This window comes from Lepidochelys kempii, chromosome 4, assembly GCF_965140265.1.
Source record: "Lepidochelys kempii isolate rLepKem1 chromosome 4, rLepKem1.hap2, whole genome shotgun sequence".
NCBI lineage: Eukaryota > Metazoa > Chordata > Testudines > Cheloniidae > Lepidochelys > Lepidochelys kempii.
The window spans coordinates 17,611,414-17,639,052 of NC_133259.1; the positions used below are offsets into that span (position 1 = coordinate 17,611,414).

The following is a 27,639-nucleotide window of genomic DNA, read 5'->3' on the forward strand; positions in this document are numbered from 1 at the left end:
CTTCTGTCAAAAAAAAAAATCTTATAGAGCAAGAAATCAGCTTTAAAATCATAATGCTAGCAAATTGTCTTCCAGTAGTGATTAGCTGTGCTTCCTGACTCCCAATTTAATGTTTGTTTTTAATAATAATAATAATACTGAAACTAAGCACATATAGGACTCTTTAACTTGAAAACACAACACAACCTGAAGGTTAACAGATAGCACAGCCAAAATTATGAGCTATGGAAAGATGCTAGTAAGCAGCTCTAAAAAATGTTGAAAGGAGGTAGCGTTTGTTGAAGCAGGAAAGGGTGATGAAAAATCATCTATAAACACTGAAATAAGGCTTTAGTTAGGTAACGATATTTTGGTAGATTCTTCCAATAAGACACACAGCCTTACTAGAGTTGGGTGTAAATTTATCTTTTAGGTATGAGATTATATTTAATTTTAACATAAATAAAATGTTTGAACTCCTTTTAGTGTAATTTTTATATGATGTAATTAAGTTGAATATATTGTAGCATTGAGTACGGTGAATCATTTGAAGTTGATGGATCTTTATTTTCATTGTAAAAAGGACAAAGTTACAACAAAAAATCATTTTCAGAAGCATTAATGGTTAACCACTTACTCTACTGTTGTAAATTTGTTATCGCTTACTCTGGTAGGCCCTGATGTAAGTCTTTGCAGGATTAGGTCCTTAATTTTTCGTTTGTGAAATGCCAGAAATATTTCCTCTCACTGTTCAATGCTCCCCCCCTGCCTACCCTCACGTTTCTTATGTATTAGTTCCGTAAATATAGTCCTATGGCTTGAATTGAAAAGTCTAAATTTTACACCAATGATTTCTTGTCACTTTGCAGTTCTGTTGGGCAAGGCCGTTGTAATTATCTTGTTCAGAAAAACAAATATAGAAACAATGTATATACTGTAAATGGTATTATCATATTATGTGTGTTTTAATTGTTTCAATCTTTTATTAAAGCTACGATTGGGAAAATAAAGCTGGGACAGAAATCTTCTATGATCTGACCTTTGTCATTTTTTTTTTCTCTATAGCAAACACATTGTGGGCTGCTGATCTCTTAAAAATGCACCTGTCTGTTGTTAAAAGTAGGGCTGTCAATTAATGCCTGCAATTAACTGAAAACAAAATTAACGTGTTAATTGCATACCTCTGGGTGGGGAGGGAGGCATCAGCTGTGGAGGGACTTGACAGTGTCCGGTCAGGCATAGTAACCCAAGCTGCCACCAGAGGGCGGGAAGAGAAGAGCAAAGGAAGAAGGAAGTGGCTCCCATCGCAGCTCCAGCAGAGAGGTAGGGATCCTGACCCTGCCGTGCTCCATTCCCCTCAGCTGACCCCTCACTCTGGGGACTGACCACCCCCGCGCCGTGCCCCATTGCCCCGAGCTGACCCCTTGCTCCGGGGACTGACTGCCCGCCCCACACACTATAGTCCCTGGCCAGCGCCTTGCTCGTGAGGGACATAAAGTATGCTAAGAGTGGGATGATTTCTTGCTGATGGTAATCTTGTGATCCTGAGCAAAAATTTATACAATTAAGAAAAAGTGGTGTAAGAATGTAATATGCAGTGTAACTTCCACACTTGAAAATAAAATGTTTCTGATATAGTCTTGCCGATGATAAATGGTCCTACAGTGCTGTTGCAGCCATTCATGGCTGATGAAAATGATAGACAATGCACTTATTTGCACTGCAGTTATTTGTTCTTGCAGTAAAAATGTTTCCCTTTTGGGCTCTACAGCACTGTAATGAGACATTTGGAGGAAGTTTCTGTTGGCACTTGATGAGAACATCCTTTGTGCTCTGCTTCCAGTGTTCCTGATTCTCCCCACTTCTAACAATCTCTACTCTCAGAATTGGCACTGCCAGCTGGTCACAAAGTCTCTCTGAACTGCTCAGCTATAATGCGAAAACAAGTGTGGCCCAAACAAATACTAAGTGCTGCTGCTATGCACTGGGAGGGAGGAATATGCTCCTGGCTGAACTTTGCTGTGAAAAGCCCATATCTCCCTTTTCTCCTAGTCTATGTAAAGAGAGAAGGAACAATTGTATGCAGTGTTGTAGCCATGTTGGTCCCAGGATGAGAGGCACAAGATGGGTGAGGTAATACCTTTTATTGGACCAACTTCTGTTGGTGAGAGAGACAAGTTTCAAGCTACACAGAGCTCTTCTTCAGGTCTGGGAGAGGTACTCAGAGTCCTCTGGAGTCTGTTTTACCTCAGCCAGCCTGTTGCTCTGTAGCCCATCTAACCCAGTCAGGCTGCTGACATGACAACTGCGTTCTTTGAAGGCTGCATTCTTTCAGTGAGTTGCAAAGTCTGTCCAAATTAAGCAGCGCTTTCTAGTCTGATGGTCATCACATGGGGAAAAACAGCTTCTTTGGCTTCTGTAATTGGATGAAATAACGTATGTATCTGTCTAACTTGTGTTCAGGCCAATTAACCTGGTCCTTGAATTTTTTTTTTTTTTTTTGGTGGCGGGGCCAGGGAGGGCATTCTTATAGTGGCAACTACTTCCTGGCCAGTGAGGATGGAAGCATCTGTTGAAGTGGTTAAGACTGGCCTGCCATGTGGTCTTCCTCACATAGGCTCAAGCACTACCAGCTGAACAGTCTATCTTCACAGGACATCTCTTGCTTGCAGGGCACTACAGGATGCATATTAAGGTAAGCCTTCACCTATGGCATTATTTGCTGCAACTGCCACTTCTCCCTACTGTTTTTTCACAGTATAGGAGAAAAGGGATGTATATGACAAGTGCAGAATTACTTACCAGTAATTCTTTGTTATAGTCTTCCTTCCTACACCTTGCTTCTCTTCTGAGGGTGGGAGCCACTGTCTTGACCTCCCTCTGCTTTGGAAATAGTCAACTGAAAAGGGAAGGGAATGACTGGGCCTCATATAGGGAGAGTATTCTCAAATTTTTTGCCTCCTTGCTTTCAACAAAGAGGGAATCCAGGATGCCAGTTGTCCCTACTGTCTTCCGGTGGAATGGGAGAAGACAGAGGGAACTACCACTGAGTCATTTTTCAGGGTATGGAGGAGTAATGATTTGGGCTGTAATTTATTAGACACAAAATGTATTTTTAAAAGAAAAAAAGTAAAGTGGATTTCTGCAACAATGTAGCAAGCTGAAGGGATTCAAAATTGTATTTGGTCAGGCACTTGCTGTACCTTATGAAATTGGGTATGTAAGTAACTTCTCTTGTGTGAGTAACAAGGAATGTGTTTTCCAAAATAGGGTTTGCCCTTGAGCCAACTGTCTGACTCACTACTGAACACGTGGAAGTTGTGTGCATTCTTCGTGATTGACAAGAGGAGTTACTTTCAAAAATACTGGTTTAGTAACAAGTTAGCCTGCTGGCAGTAGCATATTTTGTGTGCGTTTCTTAGGTGAAATAGGGTGATATTTGCCAGTTAATTGAATTAGGATTAAACAAAACCTTGTGATGGACAAATCTTTTGTCCAGCTTTTACTGTAATCTGCTAAAATTTGGGTTTTTTTAAATAACTTCACCCACATCTATCTTCTCTATGTAAAATTGATACTAGATAGCCTCAAGCCTCTCAGTTTAATCTCCCTCCGGTATCAAATGTGTCCTCCCTTCTGACTGTGAACTTTGTTGCAATTTCAGATGAGACCCATGGATGCTGCGTTGCTAATCTTACGTGTTAAGTGGATAGCTGGCAAACCAGTGCACATTGTGTTTTTCATTTTTATAGATGTTAAACACGCCACAAACATAAACTTAAAAAAAGGTTCCGATAGCTGCTGGCGCTTGACTTATTTTGGTTTTGACTGGATTCTAAAAACCCTTCAATCTCACGTTAAGACAGGATTAAGCAGTTCTTCAGAAAAGGACCTCGGGGTGACAGTGGACGAGAAGCTGGATATGAGTCAACAGTGTGCCCTTGTTGCCAAGAAGGCTAACGGCATTTTGGGCTGTATGAGTAGGAGCAGGGGCATGGCCAGCAGATTGAGGGACGTGATCATTCCCCTCTATTCGGCACTGGTGAGGCCTCATCTGGAGTACCACAAGGATGTGGAAAGAGTCCGGTGGAGGGCAACAAAATTGATTAGGGAGCTGGGATTGGTCCTGCTTCTAGCAGGGGGTGGCACTAGATGACCTCTTGAGGTCCCTTCCAACCCTGATATTCTAGGATTCTAAAAGGAATGTTTTAAAGGTGCACCAACTTGAAAGGTAGTCAGCTCAAGTTAAAAGAATTTTAGATTAACATTCATCTTTGAGTCCCCATGAGAACTCATGGTTTTATAATCATATTTTCTTTAATTGCACTCAGACAGGGGCAACTGACTATAGAAAAAGTTGGGTGAGAGAATACATTTTATTGGACCAGCTTCTGTTGGTGAGAGAAACAAGCTTACACAGACCTCTTCCTCAAGTTTGGGAATAATGTCAAGTTTACATTGTTTCCATAAAACTCACGAGGCCCCTTGCCAGGTGATTTGGCTGTGGAATGTGAGTGGCAGAAGGAGGTAGTGATGAAATAAATTCAGCCTGGCCAGACCCAAAGATGTTCATGTGTGTGAATGACGACTTGGAAGTACGTGGGAGTACTTCCAAAATTTGACCAGTTTAATATAAAAACAGAATCCCTGGCAAAGTATTATTAAAAATTGCTTATGCCACCACCACCATTCACCAAGGGCAAAAGAAGGACCTCTGTCTGAAGGCCAGTCTGTTCTCTCCTGAGGGCACTTAATGGAGAAGGGAGTGTGTATCTAGATTTTTGCAGCAACCTCATGGGTGGGAATTTGCAAAGCTGCCAACACCTTCATGAAACACTGCTTGCTCAAAAAATATTTCTGGGCCAGCATATAGGCTTCCAGAGTGGGGATACTTAAACTTCCTACAAAAATTTTCTTCTTCATAATCCTCCCTACACCTGTTCATTGGCAGCTGCTTCCCAGAGGTCCAGAATTGTTGGAGATGCTGGGCTGCAGAATGGAACATTTCTACTGGTAACTTCCACAGTTCTACCCATCCTAAGTGGCTCATGAGTCAAAGGTCAGATATTGAAGTGGGATTGTTACCATCTATCTTAGTCTAATGTACAAAGTTTTCGATAGAATATTTGTTGTTCATGATACGCAAGTTTTATAGGTTTGGAATAACTTCTCTTGTGGCAAGCAGGAGCAGAGGGGCTGTGGCCAAAACTGATACATTTCCAAAGCTGCAGCTCAAGAAGAGGGGCCAGAAGTGGGGGAGATACCATTACCAGTAAGACAATTTCTATTTCTCTCCCAGATCAATCATTCACTGTACCAGTTCTGGCCTCAGTGCATGTCTGTTGAAGTCAGCCAGCTATCTGGCAATATTGGAACACTTAATCCTGCAAGCACGTTTTAAGGGATAGCATGTGACTAATAGAAAGGAAAAACAAAAACTTATGTTTCACCAACCTTGATTTTGTCTTTACAAATGAGCTCAAACTGTTACTGGCAGGGGAAATTCCCGATGTTAACTTGTAAGACTGCTGAAATTCTAAGGCAAGGTTGAATTTTGCTTGGGGAAGGAGGTTATGCTTCATTCCTTAAGGAATATCCAATTTTAACTTTGAGAAGGGAATGACTACATTAGGGTGAGATACTTGTGTTCCCATCATGGCCAATCCTTATGATACTTGTAAAACAAAATACAAGGGTTTTCTGTTCTAATGTTTGTGAATTACAGTACTCGCATTTGGGGAAAAAAAACAAATAGGACTGGTACTCCTAATATATGGTCAGTTATTACTACCTAAAGTAAGTATTCAACTGCAACCATTGCTTCCTCATTCAAATTCTTTCAAGATAAATGCAAAACAAACAGCCTATTGGTGGTAAATAGCAGGTATTTATTTGAAATGAAAAAAATACGTAAGTACCTGAACTATTGCATTTAATCATGTATTGTAATTGTGTTACTCTACCTTTTTGCATTGGAGACAAATATACAATGAACATTCAGATATCACAGATTGCACACTAGATAGTAATTCTTCAGGCCTTTTACATCACCACCAAAAAAAACAGATATTGGATTCTGCAATATAGTACAAAATTCCACACTCCAGTCTTAGCCAGTTATCTTCAATTTACTCCTGTTGCTGTACAAATAAGTTGCCATTTACTAGGGCTTACAAGTTAATAATAGGACAAAAAAAATATACATTGCACTGACACAAAAAGTCAGCTGTGTTAATAGTCATGCAACAAGTAACCAAACTTGCTGAAATTAAAAATACTTTCTAAAAACAGTTTTAACTGCATAAATATTTTGTACACAGTTCATTTACTGAAACAAAAGGAATCTTTAAATGATACAAAGCAAAAATAATTTTCTACCAATTTTATACATAAGAAAGTGCAAAATAACTTATCTAAAGTGTTTTGCTATTGAATGTGGGCTGGAGGCAGCCAAACTCATCTTCATAAGCATGACATTACAGTTGCACACTACATACAAGTGTTAGAATACATGAATTAATAAGTATACTACAAGGCCCAAGAAGACATGTGAGGTACGCACAGAGAATAGAGACTGCTAATGTTAGTGTACTTCTGTGTTTTTGCTCCAACAAATTTTTATAGGGACAATAAAGCTGTTTGGAGAAACCAAAGTAGATTTGTGCATTAGAAGCTAAAAAGAAAAGACTGCCCCCAATTGAACAAACCAGTTGCCCACAGCACCAGTTGCCAGAGGAACCATGATGTTGGTACTCCACCTCCTAAATGCAAGAAGTTGTTTCAGAAGAGTTTTCTATACAGTGCAGGAGAGGAATTAAGCCTGAGGAGTGGGTTTTATTGGTTTACTAAATGTAAATTAGGATTAATACTACTGGATGCAGTGGGGGGGTGGGGGGGAGAGGAGGGTAAATGACCTTGCTTTTTAGTGCAGTGCCAACTGTAAAAAGTGTAGAATAACACTGGTACAATGCATCTATGGTTGAACACAGTTAATGGTTTCAATGAAAGTCCTGCAGTCTTAACCCAGCATTAGTTCTATATGCAGATTTTATTTTAGTGGTACTTAGTTTACCTCAATCACCATTTCTGTGAGAAAAGCCCTGTGTTGGCTGTAAAAATTAATTTGGTTATGAGGTCTCAGCCCATACAAAAACAAGTTAAAAACCAGGGGAAAAGATTTCAATGGACTCAAGTGCATTTAAAGGTTTTAAAGCAGACAACATACAGTTATTAACCCATAACCTGGATTATAGCATCATAGAAGTATTAATACAGAAATGTAAGCTCTATGTACTAAAACCTTTTTTTTCCCTTAAGTTTGTCAAGCTGGGCATGCAAGGCATCTACAGGCTCAACTGATCTAACTAAACCTGCATTTACTCAATAGTGTGGAAGAGCTCTAAAAAAAAGCCTTTTTGTTCTGTTGGGGACCTAGTATACATTCCAAAACAGGAATTGTATTTAATTGTTACAGTCCATCACATCCTTAACAAATATGTATCAAAATACCTATTTAACTTTCAGTGCATAAATGTGTTCCAGGGTAAATAGTAAAATAACACAAATCAACAAAAGCCAGGTGCTTCAGTTACCACTTGACTCTCTTTTGGGAAATCTCATACCATCATAGAGGTTCTAATATTTTCAATGGTGCAATTTAAAGTTTGTGTTTGCTTTAGCTATATATATTGTGGGCCAGATTATACTGTCACTCCCACATAAATGAAGGTAATTTTATATTGCTCATGGCATATCCACTGATGCAAGTGTGGCCCGTTTCTTAGGTCATATTCTCACCATTATTTAAAAGTATTCTCTGTTTGTGAATATACCGAAATCTAGACCAGTTTTGTCACCCATTTACAAAATATATACATATGCTTTAAAAAAAAAACCCAGAAAGTATGACTGTGGGCCTGTCTTCTGCAACTGTTCTCACTATGGATGCCAGTGTCGGTCTCATGTGGTGCAAAATAAGTTACTGATTAAAAATACTGTAATTAAATTAATGGAGAACTATCAATCACTGTCTTGTCACTGAATGGTGAAGACTTAAACACAGTTCTGATGTTGTTATCCAGTTATGTTCAGCAGAACAAAGGTGCCAAAGAGAAACATACTAAATTTTATGCAAGAGAAGTTAATTTTGAGTTACATGCAAGCCAATTTCTATTTAAGCTGGTTCTTGCATTGCATGAATCAACTGCTAACTATAATAAGTACTTAACAAAACAGCAGCTGTAACATATGTATAAAAGAGGCCTTATTAAATATGAACAATGAGGTGGTAAATAGGTAGGTATAAAATGCAACTACAGAGTGTATAACTTAGTTCCTAGTTATTTTACAATTAGAATAAAATATTGCAAGTCCTATTCCCCCAAAAAGTTTTCCTTTAAAAAAATCCATGTCATTTCTATGAGTAGCCTTGTTTAAATTAGGATATTGTGGGCAACTGAAAGAACAAACATGCACAGACTGAATTTTAAACAAAAATACAAATAATGCCATTTGAGTTTTTTACACATTCATATTTAAGTTGATTGATAGATGAGATAAAGATGCCACACAAAGTACAGTGGTTAGGCTGAAGACCCATGTAACAGGCAGTTAAGTTCATATTTAGATAAAAAGGCCCTTATACCTATTTACACTATACACAGTTGCTTGCAAAGAAGGCAGATTTACAACTATCTTCTAAAAAGCTTCTCCCCACCCCCAAATAAGGATGTCTAGCTCCACAAGAACAGATGGTTAGTAAGTGAGGATTTTTCTCTTGATAGCCATGTTAATAGGGAGATTTGGGTACTGTATTTGTGACTACCAATCCTGTCTTTCTGGTGCTTGCTGCCCATTTGAATATTTATTTGTTAGCCTTATAATTTCAATCAACATAAATTAAATCAATGATCCCTTTTTTTTTTTCAGTGCTTAACACAGTACAAAGATAAGTGTAAACAGACAATATTCTAATCCCTTCCAAATTCACTGCACGATTCTGTAATTAATTCAGTGAGTTACTGTGGGGCTGAATTGGGATCTTGCAGAGTTTGGTCTTTAGTTTGTGTCAAAGCCTCATTAATTTCTAGGCCCCTCCTCAAAACCCCTCTCATGTTGTAGGTTGTAGTAACAGTTCTGACAGACTCTCACTGGTGATGAGATTTTCAAACGCTTGATTTCAGATTGAAATCGACTGCACCTGAAAGAGGAAAATAAAGACTGTAATAGTGTTCTTCCCCTAACCACCTCCTCTAATTTACAGTCCTAAAGTATCTTACAGTTAGTCACTGCCGGGACCAAAGACAAGCTGGGGTGGGGAAAGTAGCTTAAAAAATAGATTGTGATGGGAAATATAGCACCATTGCATTGGGAATAGAACAACTGGAACTTTTTGTCCAGTGACTGGACTAGTCCTTATTAAAATTATTCTTGTAGTGGTTTTGTACAAATAGTCTTTGTGTAGATAGAAGCTGTGTCCATTTTCAGAAATTGCATCAATTTGTGACTGTTTTAGAAACCTATTGTTAATCATATTCCAATACATGGCTTAAGTGCTGCATATATGGAGTTAATATAGTAATTATAGTTGAAGAAAATAGTTTGTTTGCTAGTTCAATTTTTAATCAAGCTGCTGCTGCATTAATGATTTTAAAAAGATGGATGGGCCCTGTTTTTTCCAACTATTTCCATTAAATTGTGACAGTGGTAGTGTTTTAATTAAAAAAAACCTACATTTTCACTTTTTAAAACTCTCCTGCTAGGATGCGTTGTACAATGAAAACTAATGGCTGCTTACTTCTGACAGAAGAGTTGTCCACAGTTTCTGCAGTGGTGACGTCTTTCAGTGAGAGAAAATCGGACTGAACAGCCTGAACAGCTGTCTCCCCCCTCATCTTTCACCCAGTGGTCAGCTGCAGACCGGCCAGGTTGGTCACTCACAGACCAGCTGAACACTCTTCCTCGACCATCACCGACTAGAATCCTGCTGTGATCCCTGCAAGAACATGAATGGACATTTGAGCCACAACACACCAGGTTTGTTCACCGTTACAATCTCATCACCAGTTTTTGGCTGAATTGGGGATGATCAGACGGTCACGTGTGTGCTGTACATTTCAATGATTTGTTCATACCAAGTATTAAACTGAGACCAGAGATGGCAAACCCAGGTTAGCCTGGTCTTAATGGGGAATACAACTGTGAGAGTGCATAACTACAAGCTCTAGTAGTTAAAATTAATCAGGTTTTCAGCCATGTGCTTTTTATTCCAGGACTAGAATAAACCAGTTCTAAATGCTGCTCTTTTGTCAGATTTTCACTGTATCTTAGAGTAACAGAATGTAGCCTCTCCCCCCATCCATTTTGTTTGGGTTACTCACTTTGAGATGCCTAGTGCTGTGATCTCCGCTGGATGTGCGTTGTCTTTGCGATCAAATGCTGTGTGCATAGTTAGTTTGCTTCTGAATACTAACTGACGCTCCCATCTGTATCCTAGAAGTGGCCAGGAAAAAAGAACAGCTGAAGTCCTCTCGCTATTGCTTTGTCGTCACACACCAGATTTGTTCCTACTGACATACTCTCATGGGGATAGGATACATCTTCCTGGAGGGGCCCCCCCAGGGCAGTGTGTCTCCCCTACATGTCTGTGTCTGACTGATACTTTAAGTGTCAACATTTTAAACTATTTCACTGCACATAAGGAAGGAGAGGAAGTATCCTATTATGAAGCTCTACACCATTGTTTCCCAAAGGGAGAGGAGGATATGCAAAGGTCTAGCCAAAGAAAGGACACTAACACAGAGGAGGTATGACTTAAAATACCCAGGTAGGCCTTTAGCACCACATGGCAGGGCTGCAAAGCCACAACTGATTTCACTTTTTCTGTAAGATGGACTGAAGTCTTCAAAAATTTGGGAAACACTTGCATGAAGAGCTGAAATAACATGCACCTTAATATACTACAAGTGACACCCTTTACTGACAATTTTTGGCTTATGACTAACCAACCAGAAAAGAAAATTAAGGGCTTCTGCCTGCAAAACTTTCATGCTTTACGTTAGAGTGCCTAATGCAGCTGGAACAGAAGCATACAGCCTTACAGCTCATTGTTTACAGCACAGAGTTACATGAGAGAGAGAAAACGTGATTCTCATTTCCTGTACCTGGTTTAAGTTTGCTGTAGTGCCGTACTTCTACATGGTTTGGGTGGTTAACCTGAGCATGGGGATGTACTTTAGTTTGCCCCTCAGAATAGTTCACAAAGATAAAGCCATCTTTCTCATCCAAGCTGAGCTGGTCTGACCAACGTCTTGAGTCATCGGAGCCGCTGTCTGCTGACCATGCCGCTGCCCTGGATGATGATGGTACAGGCCTGTGGCTGGTGCTGTTTGGTTGACTCTGGCTCTCCTGCGGTTTAGCGTCTTGACTGATACACTGATCATCTGCTTCAGAGTCGCTGCTGTCCTCATCCTGGGCTTCCTGTCCTATTTTATATAGCACAAGAGAATAGAAAAAGTTAGCACAATACAAGTATTTATATCTCATTCTCTTTCCTTTTAAAGTTGCAGCATCTACAGAAGAACCTAGTGAGTGTAACTGGAGTCATTCCTGTAACAGACAGGTATATCATCAAAGCAGTGCAGGGTTTTAGCTATGTGTGACCCATATCAGTGGCTATCTCACAGCTAATCGGTGTCCCACTGACTATTCACTCCATAAGACAAGATTACCTACATTCTGCTATTTTCCTGGAAATACCACTCTCTAGAAATAATGGATCGGATTTTCAAAAATGCCAAATTGACTTCCAATGGTATTTCTGCTTCAAAATCACTTAAGGATTTTGAAAATTCCACTTATCTCTTTCCCTGGATTTCTACACCACAATCTAAAACTTAGTTATACTCTTCCAAACCTAATTCTCTTTCCATTCCAAACGGAGACTGCAGGGTTGCAAGCTGTGTCAGGGAAGACACTGCTCTTTCAGCATCATCCTTTGACTCTCTTTTTTGAGTCTCGTGTGTGTGATAGGGATTTATTTTCCCATCCTATCATTGTAGCATAAAAGCAGCAATCACTTACCAGAACATGCACCACTCTAACCCTTAATTTTACAGTTCTAAATCCTGTATTAAAAAAATTCATTATTTTACATGTACATACCACATAATGCTTGATGGAAAAAGAAACAGGATCAATAATTTCAGTAGTTTACAGCTGGCGTGATACAGAACTACAGATTTCAGCATGGTAGCCGACCTTTAATAGTCATTCTAACGTTTTAAAATCCGTATTAAAAAAACCCACGGCTAAGATCCCAGCTGCCTACTCTTATTTCAATGGGCTATGTTTGTAGCACTTTTTAATAATCACAGAAAATGCATGTGGATAAAGTCCTGGCAGGTGAAAAGTTCAGTTTAACAAACAACCCTGACAATTACTTTAAATGTCTCAGAGTACCTACAGTTAGAGACATTAATTACATTTGATCTCACAAGACATCTTAATCTAACATTTGAATAAAGAGATGAAAAGATAGCCACCAAGAAAATGGCCATATTTAGTGTGCACTGAATTCTTTGCAAAAACAAGAATAGTATCTACTCCCAAGGACACAAGTAATACTGTTAGCAGTGCAACGCTGCTTTCTTAAAAAAAAAAAAGTATGCTCTAGGAATAGGTTTTGGCTCAGGTATCTTATGATTAACTGTTTGTTATTGGGGTTTTTTAATACATCCACTGTTAACAGTGGAAACTGCACAAAGGGATCAGATAACAAGTTGGATTTTTTATATTAACTCATATATGAAACATGAGTAACCATTGAAGTCAATGGAATTACACAGGCGTGAAAGGAGAATCAAGTCCTCTCTCTATTTATTAGTAGACACAAAGTGTGTGCTGTACCATGGTCTAAAATGTATCACCATTCCTGCATTTTACAGAGGTACTGAGAAAATTAAACAAAACAAAAGCAAAACACCTATTTGCGCTTCTGGACAATCCTCTTGCATTTCCAGGATCTCCACTGGGGGCTCTGGAGCTGGTGTTTCCGGTACTTGCAAAAACTCCATCCGCCAGAACTTTGGGGTGGGAGGGGGAGACACAGGAAGAGAAGCATAAGATAAAAATTTATATCTTCGTAGGCTGCCTGTAAAATACTTTATTAACTAAGTCACAGTATAAGAGCAGAATATCCACATTGCCCATCACCATTTACAATATAAATCCACTTTTTAGGGGGTAGGTACCACATTGGGTTCTCACCTCTGGAAATCAAACCCAGATCACAAATGAATGAATTCTGCAGTATCAGCCCAGTTTTCATGAAAAAGCCACAAGCAAGTCTCTGCTTAGGGATTGCAACAGAACAGGAGGGTTGTAAGTGGAGATACAGAGATGCTACTAGCTCTCCTCTTCTGCGAGAAAAACTGGCCCACTGAAGTCTTGCAAAATAAAATTAGGGAATGAGCTCCTCAGTCTTCCGGCAGAAAGGTAGTTCAGCAGTAACCAAAACAGACTGGAAAGGGGTGAAAATTTAAACACACACACACACACACACACACACACACACACACAGAGCTGTCAATTATCACCTCACCACACACATGCATCAAAAAGTAGAAGAAAAAAAACCTGTGTGCTACAGACTGTCAGCCCAGAAAGGGCTATGTCTCGCTGCAGTTTACATCTATACAGTTTACAGTATACTTTCTCTGCAACTTTGATGTTATTTTAATCCCTGGACGGCCTCTAGTGCGAGTACCTAAGCAGAGACTCCTGCTACTTACTCGGACCACTCCGTCTGAATGTCCTGTCACTATGACGTTCTGTATGTCCCACTCGTTCATCTCAGACACACAGCAGCATAGGATTTGCTGGCTCCGTCCAGTGAAAGTGTTCACACTCACAACAGGGTTTCCATTAATACTCCACACATGGATGTAAGTGCCAGCACATGACACAATATCACCCTGACAAAGGAAACAAAACCCAAATCCTTTAAATTTCAATCTGGATCTTGGGCATTTACAAAATTACTTCATTTGAGCAGAAACATAGGACAGGATTTTTTTTTAAAATGGGTGCTTACAGTTTAGACTCCTAATCCATATTTAGACATCTAAAAAAGAAGTATTCCAATTTTCTGAGCACCTAGCAGGCCTCTGATTTAGGTACTTAAATACAGGCTTAGGGAGCCTAACTTTAGGCATTCATTTTTGAAACCTTCATCACAGAAATACAAACCTCACAGAGACCTATGATATATAGGTAATCTAGTAAATTGATTTGATCTCGAGCCCATCATCTTCCATGGCAGGACTATTCACAACAGTACATGTTCAGTACCTTGTCCAGTCTAGTTTTACATGTCCCAACCTATGGGGCTTCCTTTTCTGGTTTGCAGCTTTGTATTACATTAACCCTCACTTGTTATCTTGCTTTAAAAGGAGTTGAGGCTTGTTTTCACTCTAAGTTACCTTGAATTACCCTAGCACTAAACTCCAACTAAAGATTTGTGTGTGTGGACAGGAGTCAGGTTAGGAGCAACACTTGAGTTATACCCCAAGCTAAGACTGCAGTGAAGACAGGCCCTTAGTATCTCAGGATTGATGCTTATAACAGAGCAATCTTCACTACTACATCATGCAAAGGGATAGGTCACGGTAGTTGCTATTTCAATAGCTACAGGATTTTATGATATGTTGCCCTTTCTTTATGGTTGTATAGGCTCCCTTCACTGCACAAGTATTCCTCTTTTGGACTACACTGCTCAGCAAGCATTTCATATTTTCATTAGGCAGTTTGGAAGCAGCCAATTACATGGCTTTTGGGAGTAAGTTGTACAAATATCCCAAAAGCGGCTGAAGAGTTTGATGCTTTCCTTTTGTTTGAACAATATATGGAACAATATATGGCTTAAAATATGCAACCGTATAAAAAGGACTTAAATCAACAATGCTGTAGATATGTATGCGCTTTGGAACTCTTGTGTGCACACACTCAAATAAAATCAATTAAAAAAGAAACTGGAGTGACCTTCGTGAAAAAGCCTTTTGTTATCTTGTAAGAAAAACAGTTTAGGAAAACGTTTGGAAAGTCTTAGTTATGATATGAATGTTTAAGTTTCTGAACATACATCATGCAGTGTATTGGTTCTTACCGTTAATTCATTGATACAAAGTGCTGAAACTGGAGCCCTGTGACCTCGGAGCTGGGTTAGAAATGATAATTTGTTCAAATCCCATATGATGCAGGTACGGTCACGTGAGCCACTCACAATTATGTGATAAGCTAGTGATGCTGTTGAGCATGTGACAGTATCAGTATGACCAAGCAATGCCTGAGAACAAAACAAACAAAAATTACTGACCATTTGAAATCAAGATTGGATGTTTTTCTAAAAGATCTGCTCTCGGGATTATTTTGGGGAATTTCTATGGCCTATGTTAAACAGGAGGCCAGATTAGATGATGAGAGGGTCTTGGAATCTATGAGATGCAGCACAGAGTATATATTTCAAGCACAGGAATTCCTTACAGTACATTAATTCAAGCAAATGGAATGGAAAATTTATTTAGATAAACTGGGACTTTCAAAAAGCAAATGATATACATTTAAGATATAAATGGATTTCAGATAATAGGAATATTTTGAAAAGAAGGGTGTTATAGTATACTGTAAATTGTCAACCATAACACTGTGACCATTTTATTCAGTTTCTTACATAATTGCCTTTAGTACAGACTCATAACAAGACACATTATTAGGCTACTAGTACACACCTTGATGGTGTGATTCACCTGAGAACTGCACCAGTAATCCTCAACAGGGAGCAGTTTATTGCACACACATATATGGCATATACACAGTATGAGCTCATTTATTTAAAAAACAAACACACACCCTATTCAGTTTTTAGAGGTTTTGTGAAATAGCCTTCCACAATGAAACACGTAGGATTCTAACAAAGAGACAAAAGAAAACTCCAGGGAAAAGTTATAAACACATTTCTCTCTCCTTGTTTTATTATTTTAAAAAAGTTTGACACCTTCTGCTTCCTCCAAGCCCATACCAGGATCTCAGCTGTCTATTTTCAGTATCCGTGTATGTTCCAGTGGCCATTTAAAATTTCCTATAATATAGCTCAATTGTGAATTTTAGATAGCTCCCTATTTAATTGTTAAAATAGAAAATTAGTTAAAAAGGAACTTTGGGCCATAAACTGTGAGTGAAAAAGCAGCTGGCAAATTGGAAGCAGGGGAAGATCAGAAGCGTCATTTTCTCTTCTGAAAACACTCCTGCCTTTACATCTTACTGTTATCCAAACAAGAGCCCTAGAACAGCTCTTGATTCAGGTTTTTAAGTAATAGTTAACTTAAAAGGCAGCTTTTCTAGTGCTCTAGATTGCCACAGCCTGAAGCAGCAGAGACCAGAGGAAATATTATCTTTTCCTTCAGGGATCCCAGCTGTGCACTGCTTGGAGTTGGTGCACCACAGTCATCACCGAAGTAGTACAATGGCCGCTATGGCTTTAGACAATGAGTGTTACACACCATATTCTAGTAGCAAATGAAAGTTCTTTTAACTAACTTCTGTATTTGCTCTTACACATTAGTTAAATTGTACCTCATGAAACACTCCTGGTTATAAAGATTAGTTACCTAGAACTATGTAATATCATTTGTAAAACACTTGGGAGTTGATTCAGAGATGCAGGAGATTTCATGCTAACTTAGAGATAGTTGGCTTAGTCTAAGTACGTTATACAAAAAGCGATGTACTGAGGCAACAAAGCAAGAAACATCATAAAGCTTTTCTAACCAAATACACCCTGCATCCCCAACACTACACTACCAGGACTGCCAGGTTTTTGTCCTGAAAACCGTTATTTTCAAATTTTGAAGAGAAGGGGTGAAAGATTTCAGTAAAATCTGACAATTCAAATGGTAGTGGAGAGTCTATCTGTGAATTTTGCAAGTTGCTGGATGCTATTTTAAATAGGCTAAAAATTGGTGCTTATACTCCATGCAGTATTTCAGAAAAGTGTTCTCTCCCTGCCCCCAGGAACACTTTCCAGTGACAAAATACCTTCACATTTTCACACATCCCCAAAACACTTTTTGCTTGGGATTCTTTTTAAAGCAAGCCACTGTTTCAGCTCCAGAGTGCTTTTATTCAGTGACTCTAGAATGGTAATCTGTTCAGTCAGAAGTTCTACTGCAATGTGGAGCCACTGAGTCCCCCCTTCCTCCTCTGACCTTGGAACATGATTTTATTTATCTATTTTTTTACCTGTTTCAGAGTGAGTGTTTTAGCTTTTTCTTTGGAGGTGCCCATCTCCCACACACAAACCACTGTGCTTATTCCTCCAGTGATGACCAGTTTGGGATTTGGACAGATTGCACACAGAATCTGTCCCCATTCTGACAAACATTCATAAACAATCACTGCCTACAAAATAAAAAATAAAGACAAAGTGAAGAAGGCATACATCTAGTCTTGCAAGTTTGTTGTTGTTAGCATTAAGTCTTTTCAAGGAAACTTCAGCACAGTCACCGTCATTTAACTGATCTCAGAAGTTGGCTCAGAAGAAATACATGAAAGTAACTTCAGTAAAAAAAATATATACATAGTTTGAACACCAAGAATAAAACAAAACACAATTTACAACTGATTAGGATTTGAGATTAATCTATACTAAATGTTTATCATGCAATTAAATTGGAAACAATGCCAAAGCATATAGTGAGAACATTACATATTTGTTCCCGATGAACACTGGCTCTTGCAGCTAAAACAATTGTTTTCCTTCTCTCAACTCCCCTCCCATCCTGCTGCAATTCCCAGACTAGTAGCCATTATCAGGCAATACTGACCACTTCTCCAGTAGCACACAAAAGGGTTGTTTTTGGCCAAAATAGGCCCGAACAAGAACCAGTCAGACGCGCCTGAATGTTAAGAAATCTGGATCCTGATCTGGATTTTAGGGATCAGGTTCCTTGCCAGGGCCAAATCCTGCATCTGTATTATTGAACAGGCAAGGCTACCAGATCGAGCCTATTATGCTAGGTACTCATTAATGTGTAAGGAATAACAGTCCCTGCCCCAATGAGCTAACAATCTTGAAGACAAGACAAAATATGTGTATGAAACAAGTGAAAAAAAAATAGGAGCTGTACAATTCTTAAGCCAATCACGAGCATCAGTTGCATCTCGCCACCGGCCTAACTGTCACAGGTTGCAGTTTTCTCAAGAGAGTGTTACATTACGCTTCCTGACATAAATGGGAATTTGCCTGAGTAAGAATTCAATAAAAAGCGAGTCTGATCTTCAATTTTTGGCCCCTAGTTTACTCAGGAGAAAGTTTCTCTCTCTTCTTTGGGTTTTCATCTCCTACCTTCAGTGCCAACCTCTGCCACAAGATGGTGCCAAATCAGATACTGTAGATTTACAGTAGAAACCCTGAAGTTCATTCTTGTTTATTGTATTATGGAAATTAACCTTTTAGTAGCAATCATAGAATCCTAGAATATCAGGGTTGGAAGGGACCTCAGGAGGTCATCTAGTCCAACCCCCTGCTCAAAGCAGGACCAATCCCCAATTTTTGCCCCAGATCCCAAATGGCCGCCTCAAGGATTGAACTCACAACCCTGGGTTTAGCAGGCCAATGCTTAAACCACTAAGCTATCCCTCCCCCAAATCGGTTAACTTGATTTTCCTATCATTCTTCAGGTGAACACTTCAGCATAAATACTAATAAAGCAGATACAGTACAGACAAAATTCTTTCCTTTGTATGCACAATATATTTTCAGAGTTAGATTTTAGTAGAGAACACATATTAAAACATCAGAAAAACTTAAAATTCAGATCACAAACCTTGTCCGACTCATATGTTCCCAGTCTACAGCTGAGGTCTGCATAGCCCCAAGCAAAAGTTTTATTCCAGGTAGGTGGAATGAGAACCTTATTTTGCTCTACTGCCAGAATTCCTTTATCTGTGCAAACTATCTGGCCCACGGGCTCCTTGAGTTCTGAACAACAAACAACAACGTGTTTTATGTTACTGAAAACACACAAAAGCACAGCCATCACATAACCCTGTATAATATTGTTTGTAATTATGTGACAGCCCCCTCTGATCACAGTACAAATACCGTGATGCACCATAGAAACTGAAATCGTACACTGCTTACATTATACAAATATCAGTTTAAACTGTAATGATGTCACGTGTACTATAATCCTATCAACTCTCACAGCTAGACACTATCAGTATTTGAACTGATGTCCTCGGGATGCCTAGGTACTGGCACTTCCATTGGTGGCACTCTTCCCTCAGTCAGTAAGGGACAACATGTTGCTGGATATGCTGTCTTTCAGACAAAACATGGAAGTAAGAGTCTGAACACCTGTGGTCATTAAAGAGGACATTGAATTTTTTTGTACAGCAAAAACATTGATTCTAAAATCCCAGCCAAATAATTTTATTTGCCACATTTCAAATTTGATAATTATAGTCTGCCTACCTAGCTTGCCCTAGCATTTTCAAATGGAGATGGCTATTCTTCACTTGCTCTCTAAGGTGACAGTGGAGTATTGATGTGCTCTGTTAAACAGCTGCTCCTTTCTACCCCAGAGGTGGATGCTTTTCAATCGTGAATGAAGTAATCACTAGAATATCCCGTACCTAACTCACATCGAGTTTGTAAAGTGTTCAATATCTTCAGCTGGAAAACATGATATACGTGCTAAATATAATTTATTAATGAATATTTTAGAACATGTCAGTTGGAACCCAATTAAATTTAAAAATGAGTTATTAACTATTTTTATAATTTTACTATCTTCTTGTGGCTGAAAAAATTAAAGCCAGACATGAGCAGGACATGACACTATTGCTTCTGTGTGGCTATTGACAGTACCATTTCTTGCCAGTATCCAAAATGATCCTTGGAAGTCTTGAGAAAGTACTTTTCTCCCATGGTAACACACAAAAACTGAGGTTCTGTGGGGCACTCAAGCTAGATTTAAACATTTTAGATTGTGGGTGGGGCACCCTCAGTAGCAGGTTCTCAGCTCTGGAATTTGCTTCCCTTGATGGTTTCAGACAGTTCGTTGAAATTAAACACAAGGTGTTAAACTTTAGGGTGTGGCTTAAGGCTCATTCTTTCCCCTTCAGGCCTTGTTTATGAAACAGTTAAATTTAGTTAAAATTGGTACAACTTTCTTGCATAGACAAGGCCTAACTCAAGTAGGGCCTCTCAGAATCTTAGAGGATTGGAGTGTTAAATCTGGAACTCTAGTGGAGTATGAAACCCAAGAGGTAAGAAAAATCAGAAAAAGGAACATTTATTTAGCAAGAACTATGAACACTCTAGCAAGAGACCAGGAGTAAGTACTGTGGTGAGTTTTACCTTTTACAGGTGCAAGGGAAGGCCTCAGGTTGTCTAAATGATGAAAAAAGATCTTGTCATTTGTGGAACCTGGGGGGACAGACATTCCAACTACATCTCCATTGATTCGGCTTCTAACTCGCTTTGGTGGGTGTGGTTTTTTAAATAGCTGCAATATGTGGGATAGGAAATCAAACACGAGTTAGTGACAAGATTCCCATCAGCAAAGACTTTTAAAGTTTACCAACAGTATCAGATTTACTTTAAAAAAATGCTACACATTAGCAAATGTATATAAAGTTCCGCTTATATTTTATACACGTTTTTGTTAAATATTCAAGAAAAATACAAACCCCAACTAGAATGCAATGAGCATACATTTTTCATCAGGATTTTACTTTTTAGAAAACAATTAAAATAGCCAAGTTGCTGTTTACAATGATTTTACATTCTTATTTCAGACAAACAGAGAACTTCCTTTTGGCTTTGTAACAAACTGCTGATGAAGCAGTATCATAATATTGCTATCAGTATGATAAATATACAGGTAACAAATATTGAAGAATGCATCCAGTTTTCAGAAGTCTCTGCTGAAAAATCTAGGGCAAAAATAAGTTATTCTCCATCCTTTCACTTACTGCTATTGTTGGATTTTTACATTTGAAGTATGCAGAATGAACGAGCAAAATTCTCTGTTGAGGTTATTAAAATCAGCTTCCTCTATAGTGCAGTCTGGGTTCTGGAACACATGTGCCTTGTATGTAGGACAGCTAAATTTTACTATAAAGATTGAGCTTTTGAACTCTGTTGGCCAAGGTATATCCAGTTTACAAGTGCATGTTTCAATGGGTAGGAACAACATATCATTGGATTAAGGACCATCTCTAAAATGCTAGCTAATAGCAGAGGGCAATTTTGTGAAGGGAAGACAGATAAATGAATTTAGGTCTATAAATATTACTACATTTATCATAATCTGAACTACAAACTGGTACTTTTTCAAAGTTAAACTATGTAAATATATCCCACAAACACCAGGTCACATTGTTGGAATAATACAGACAATCAAAGGGTAGAAAAGAGTCTCAGTGGGCAGGGAGGAGTTGATTATAGATGACACAGAAGAATCAGATTCCGCCTCACGATTGTTCTTAGCCAATCATGTGATGATGAGTCAGTAATTTTCTAATGTGTACCACCTTCTGTGTCAACACTGATCTCTTGAGCAATGTTAAGCAGACTGTGGTCGGAAATGGCCCATCAGAGGTGAAAACAGGGTCCGGGACTTGTCCTGCTCTGCATGTGCCGTGGCTCCGCGCGGCTTCCGGAAGCAGCAGCATGTCCCCCCTCTGGTCCTATGGGTTGGGGCAGCCAGGAGGCTCCGCACATTGCCCCTGCCTCAAGCGCCACCCCCACAACTCCCATTGGTCGGGAACCGTGAGCATTCATGGCCCGCCATACCATTTCCATACCCAGATGTGGCCGTCAGGCCACAAGTTTGTCCACCCCTAGTCTAGTGGGCACCATCCAAAGTTCCTGAGTGGCATCCGCATTTTAGGATGCTTATCCAAACTCTAAATATTGAGGAATTTCCCCTCACTGGTTTTCTATGTATTTTTGCTTTACTGACTGTTGGGTTTGCTGCACTTCTGATTGTGGAATATGACAAACTGATGCAACCTACACTACTCCTCTGCCACCTTTGGGAAGGTATTAGAAGTACTTGTATATTCCCAGTCCAAGCATGGGAAATACCTGCTGATATCAATAATACCTCACCTAATGGTAACAAGGCAAAAGGAAACTTTTCAGGGGGTACCTATTGTATGTATGGCAAACCCGAACTCCTTTATCCAAGGGAAATTCAATAAACTTTCCTTTTGGTATTTAATAATTTACAATGACCTCTCAAAGAGAATTTCACCACCCTTCAAAGCTTCAATCCTTTTTGTTTTTAAAGGTTGTCTCTAAATTCTTCCATTCAATTCTAGCTAGTGGTTTATGCCAGCCCTGCCAGAACCAATGTTTTTAAAGCAATTATTTAATAATTTATTTTCAACAGCTACAGTACAAATAATAAGAGCATAAGAACGGCCATACTTGGTCAGACTAAAGGTCCATCTAGCCCAGTATCCTGTCTTTGACAGTGGCCAGTGCCAGGTGCCCCAGAAGGAATGAACAGAACAGGTAATCATCAAGCGATCCAACCCCTGTTGCCCATTCCCAGCTTCCGGGAATGAGAAGGTGCCACAGAAAACTAAGCAACCACGTTAAAAAGAAAAAAGGGAAATGATGTATTCCTAACTAAATTTACTACAAGACAACTTGAACAATTAAATTTCCTGTGCACTATGTTGCAACTGTATTCTATCACACAGCAAAAAGCCCGGGAAGAATTTATACTGCACTACCCTTTTGCAGTAACACACTGGCTCTCTGATGGTTTGTTGTTTTTTAAGCTCCTCCATAAGCTCTTGCCTCTACTTTTGGAGCATGAGGAAAAAGGGAGAAATCTCAAGTCTTACTGACAAAACCCAAAGTTGATGTTAGATGCATTGAGAATGGGTTCATGTGTAAGTGAGTCTCCATTTCTGCAAATGTATTTACAACCACAAAACTTGCACTTAAGTTCCAGACAAAAAACAGAAATGCACACTAGAAACTTAAATACCAAATATGTTTTGACTGGAATTACTTTTTTATATTAAAGCATTTGGAAATTCTTGGATTTGAATATTTTCTGGCATATAATTACAATAGGTTAAAGAACATCCTCACCTGTTTGGGTATCTGCCCAAAGTTATTAATGAATCCTATGGTAGCTGTCTCTTTTAATGGGTCATTTATGTTGTATATATCCACTTGCCCCTCATAAAAGAGATGATGGAAGACATTTACAGCTTCTACCGCAGCAGGGCCTTGCTGTTTATAACCAAAGATTAAGTCAATCCATTCATGCAGATGTGCGCTCACAAAATCACATTCCAAAGCCTGTAATTCAAAATGTATGCATTAAACTGAGCAGATAGTCACTGACCGAGTCTATTATCTGACTGTGGTGGATGAAATTACTCAAAGTATTTGATATGTTTAAAGGAAAAGCAGTATAATAGCACCTTATTAGCTGCCTCAGCCAATACTGATACCAAGAGCAAATGGAGGACCATTGGTTCTTTAGTCCATCAGCATGCCAGGGTACCTCCCCAAGATGCACTTCAAATAGAAAAGTCACCACAAAGGATGCATTGAGCTCCTTAGACTGGTATTTAAGTCCAAATAAACTTCCTACATTTTTTATTATTAAAATGTTTATTACCTCCCGATGAACTCTAATAAATTCCCGAGGATCTCCCTTTGCCCATGGGGGAAGTATCACATCTCCAAGCTTAGTGCCATTCTGTTTGCAACCTACAAAATAAATTGAAGTTTTAAAAGCAAAAAAGACAGTGATGCATCTCAATACAAGAAAAAACAAAAATCATATGAGTTACAGTGGCACATGCTTTATAAAGTTAGTGATTCAAGAAATTTCTCAGTATTTTTTACTGTTGTTTCTAATAGCCCCTTAGAAGCCCGAAAGTTGTGTCCTTACTGGAAACATGTTTCTCCATTGGGTATATATTTTTTTATATAGCGTTGTTTGTGAGTGCTTGAACTATTCGTAATTTTTAAAAATATAAAATAAAGACACAAAGTTATTTCAGGGGACAGGGTAGACACATAGAATTATATGTTCCTTGCGCATATATATAAAAAGAGATAATTTCAGTTTCCCATCCTTTAATGCCCCTTTAAAATGTAACTTTAATAGGTTTTTAGCTATGAGGATTTATTTGATGGGTTATCTAACCTTCTGAGAATTTTGAATAACGGTCCAGTTACCTTAATAGTTTTCACTACAGAGAAGCTAAACAGTCTTTAGCCCTGCCTAATAACAAGGTTTTTAGAACTTTAATTTCATCTTACTATAGCTGTATTTTCTATTTAAATGGTTCTGTGTCACATGGTAGATATTTTGTTAGGTATGATGTCTTTGTAGAATAATGGAAACAGCCCATGCAACACCCTCTTGCAGCCATACCACAACCAGGATCCTTTTTGCATATTTGGCTTGTACTGAATAATGACTGGGTTTTTTAAAAAACAACTTCAGAAAGCTCTACTCCATCCTTTCAAACACACATACGCACAAGTTTTAAAAATACAAAATGAGAAATATCAGAATATGAAGATAAATTTCTCGGATGGAGTGACCTTTTGGATGTTCATTTTAGTAGACTTTCTTTACAGTCACTTTTTGAAAGTTTTACACTTTTTGATAGTTTAAACCTGTCTGGTTTTAAGTAAGGGAGGACTAGCAGGAGTCAAATGACTAATTACTGAATTCAGTGCATTTTCAGTGATTTATATGCCAACAGGCTGTATAATAGAGGAAAATAATCCTGAGATGAAATGGTGTAACAGCAAACAGTAAAAAGGCATCCCACTGGTAGAATCACACCGTGATTCATTTTCTCCATATAAGGAAGACTTTTTAAACTACCAGAATATATTCATATTGTGTGTCCTCCGCTGTAAACCTTGAAGGACTGTTTCTTCAACCTTTATTCACATTGAGAAGAACTACAAAAGTCCCACTCTTGAGTTCATGGGATTATGCTTGTAAATACCACTTAATATAAATAAGGCTTGCAGAACTGGACCCTGAATCTTTTATTCACAGAAGTTTCAATTTTGTTGAAAAACACATTGAAAAGGGATAGAAATGTGAGTTTTAGAATATAAGATAGCCTGTGATAAAGGTTAAGAGGAAACTTTCCCTAATATCTTATGTCTGAATGCATCTGATGAAGTGAGCTGTAGCTCACGAAAGCTTATGCTCAAATAAATTTGTTAGTCTCTAAGATGTCAAAAGTCCTCCTTTTCTTTTTGCAGATACAGACTAACACGGCTGCTACTCTGAAATATGTCTGAACAGATACAGTAACTGCTATGTTCTTGGGTCTGAATGTGTCATTAGAGATCCTTGGTTCAAGCTTCTAAACTCTTAGGAAATATTCTGCACCAATGATTTTGATTTTTAAAAGATGCGGATGGTTAGTAATTCCTGTTATTGAATTTGCAGCATAGAACTTGAAAAAACTGAAGAGTTAATCTCGTAACAAATAATATGACGCTATGGCAACACTAATATTTATCTGACATCAGTTATTTTATCTTTCAGAGATCTGACCTGCCAGTAGTTGAGCAAAATTTCACTGCAGTTGAATAAATAACTAACAGTGGAAATTATCTATCAAGCTTTAAACACATTTCAGCTACTTTCCCTTAAAGAACTTCACTCCTAGAAGTCTAAATATCAAAACTGACAAACACATTATGCAAACCTTAGGTTATGTCTGTCCTTTAAGCACTTTTGGCCTGAGTATTGAAACACTACTTTAAGACGGGTAGATTGATTATATGGCAGAAAAATATAGTAATCAGAAATTCTCCTACCAAAGCAAGATTTGCTGAATGCATGAGTTCTAATAAAAATGCTTCCCTTGGAAATGTAAATTTATCGTTCAATTTAATTTCTAAAATGCAGTTTTATATGAGTTGTTAAAATGAATATTTGGTGTTTAAGAAAACATCTTCATTCATCGAAAAGAAAAAGTCAAGAGTTACAAACGCACTGTCCAGATTTCCCTATATAATTGCACACAAACACACAGCATTGGGAAATACATATTCCCATAATTAAAAGATAATTGAGGCCCAGTTCCAGTAAGCCATCTGCCATTTTCTTACCCTGTTACATAAATCTTTGTTACATACATTTTACTGAACTTGTTTTATGTCTGGACCCGCTTTCACTGTTTTCACATCCATAACATGATACGAGCAGCAGCTTTTGCCTACCTAGATCAAAGTTATTGGAGTTAAGCAGAAACTCCGGGAGGTAAAAGAATTCTGGGATGAGTTCCTTTACATCTGCCATGTTGTGCTTTGATGCTGAATACCAGGCTTCACGCACACTGTGAAACATTCTGTCAGCCAGGTCAAAGTGGCCACCCTGTAGAATGAAATGAGAAGCATCTTTATACCAGAACATTTTTCAGCCCAGCAGACTCAGCCAAGGTCTATAACACTGTAAAATAAAACCATTTGGTAATGCTTTATCTTAGTCAAATAAATACAATAATAAAAAAGGAAAAAACCTCTCCTGCAACAAAAGGGTCTAAAACTATGTTTTTTTCTATCAGTTGCTATAATCTTTCTTTGCAATAATGCTAAATATGAAGCATAAAAATATGAATCTACAGGATTTTTTTTGTTTAAAAAAAAATCTAGCCTTATTCCAAATATTAGTCTTTTTGGTTGAAATGCTGGCCCAAAGAAAATAAATGTTCTTGCCTGATGGTTTCCAGCTAAGAAAATATTTAAAATGTAGCACTGTGAACCCAATTAATTTTCGAGCTCTCAGAAAATTCCAGGCTGTGCTAATGTTTGGTTAATTTGACTCTTAATACTATACTGACAAATCAGTTTAACAAATGAGTCATTAAACACTTGAGAAGCAAATAAGAGAAACTAATGCATGAGTTCTTTTAACAATAGATGAAGTAGGATTTGAACTATTACTTTATTGAATAAAAAGCTGTTTTTTCTCTGTTGAGTTTTCATGCAGCGTACATTTTCAAAACGTTCAGACTTCCATCTGAAGGATCATATACATTTGCCCATGAAATCTCTTTGCTATTCTAGAGAGAGTAACTATCACCAAGAAGAAAACAATGCCGCTACAGCACTTCCTTTCTTCTGCCATGCTCAGTGAGAATCAAGTTACAAGATGATTCACATTTTTACCCATTTTCAAATTTAAACATGACAGAAACAGAGAAAAATGAAATCTCACACAATTTACCTGTAACCTTAAGAATATCTGTGTAAAGGGCTCCATTCGGACAAGATAAGAGGCCACTATCATGGCAGATGAATAGTGAGTACCATAATGATAAGCTGGAGTTTCCCCTGATAAAGAAAAATTAGAAGTCATAAATGAAGAGGAAATAAAGAGGAAATGTTCATGATAAAATCTGCAGTAAATTAAGAAATTAATAGGTTTAAGAAGTGCTAGACTGTGAGAACAGTAAGACCCTGAACACATTAAAAATTGGTATTTGCAGCTTTCATATTTGCGGAACTAAGACTATTTAAACTTTATGATTTGACATTGAAACCACTTACTTAAACTTTGGCAGTAATCCACTAGTCAT

General features: G+C 38.3%; 1 protein-coding gene across 9 annotated transcripts in view; it reads right to left on the reverse strand.

Annotated features, from left to right (window-relative positions):
* Positions 1 to 6,081: 6,081 nt before the first annotated feature.
* WDFY3 (WD repeat and FYVE domain containing 3) overlaps positions 6,082 to 27,639 on the reverse strand; it is a 262,278-nt gene continuing 240,720 nt past the window's right edge. For all 9 annotated transcript variants that reach the window (XM_073340560.1, XM_073340559.1, XM_073340566.1 and 6 more), the window contains 14 exons: positions 27,288 to 27,394; positions 26,282 to 26,435; positions 23,694 to 23,785; positions 23,156 to 23,368; positions 20,399 to 20,546; positions 18,861 to 19,015; positions 17,275 to 17,433; positions 15,143 to 15,322; positions 13,770 to 13,952; positions 12,962 to 13,061; positions 11,142 to 11,462; positions 10,359 to 10,470; positions 9,776 to 9,973; positions 6,082 to 9,178 (listed from right to left, as the gene is read on the reverse strand). In XM_073340560.1, the coding sequence (XP_073196661.1) occupies positions 9,058 to 9,178; positions 9,776 to 9,973; positions 10,359 to 10,470; positions 11,142 to 11,462; positions 12,962 to 13,061; positions 13,770 to 13,952; positions 15,143 to 15,322; positions 17,275 to 17,433; positions 18,861 to 19,015; positions 20,399 to 20,546; positions 23,156 to 23,368; positions 23,694 to 23,785; positions 26,282 to 26,435; positions 27,288 to 27,394 (2,243 nt within the window). In that variant the 3' untranslated portion in view covers positions 6,082 to 9,057. The remainder of the gene's footprint in view (positions 9,179 to 9,775; positions 9,974 to 10,358; positions 10,471 to 11,141; positions 11,463 to 12,961; positions 13,062 to 13,769; positions 13,953 to 15,142; positions 15,323 to 17,274; positions 17,434 to 18,860; positions 19,016 to 20,398; positions 20,547 to 23,155; positions 23,369 to 23,693; positions 23,786 to 26,281; positions 26,436 to 27,287; positions 27,395 to 27,639) is intronic.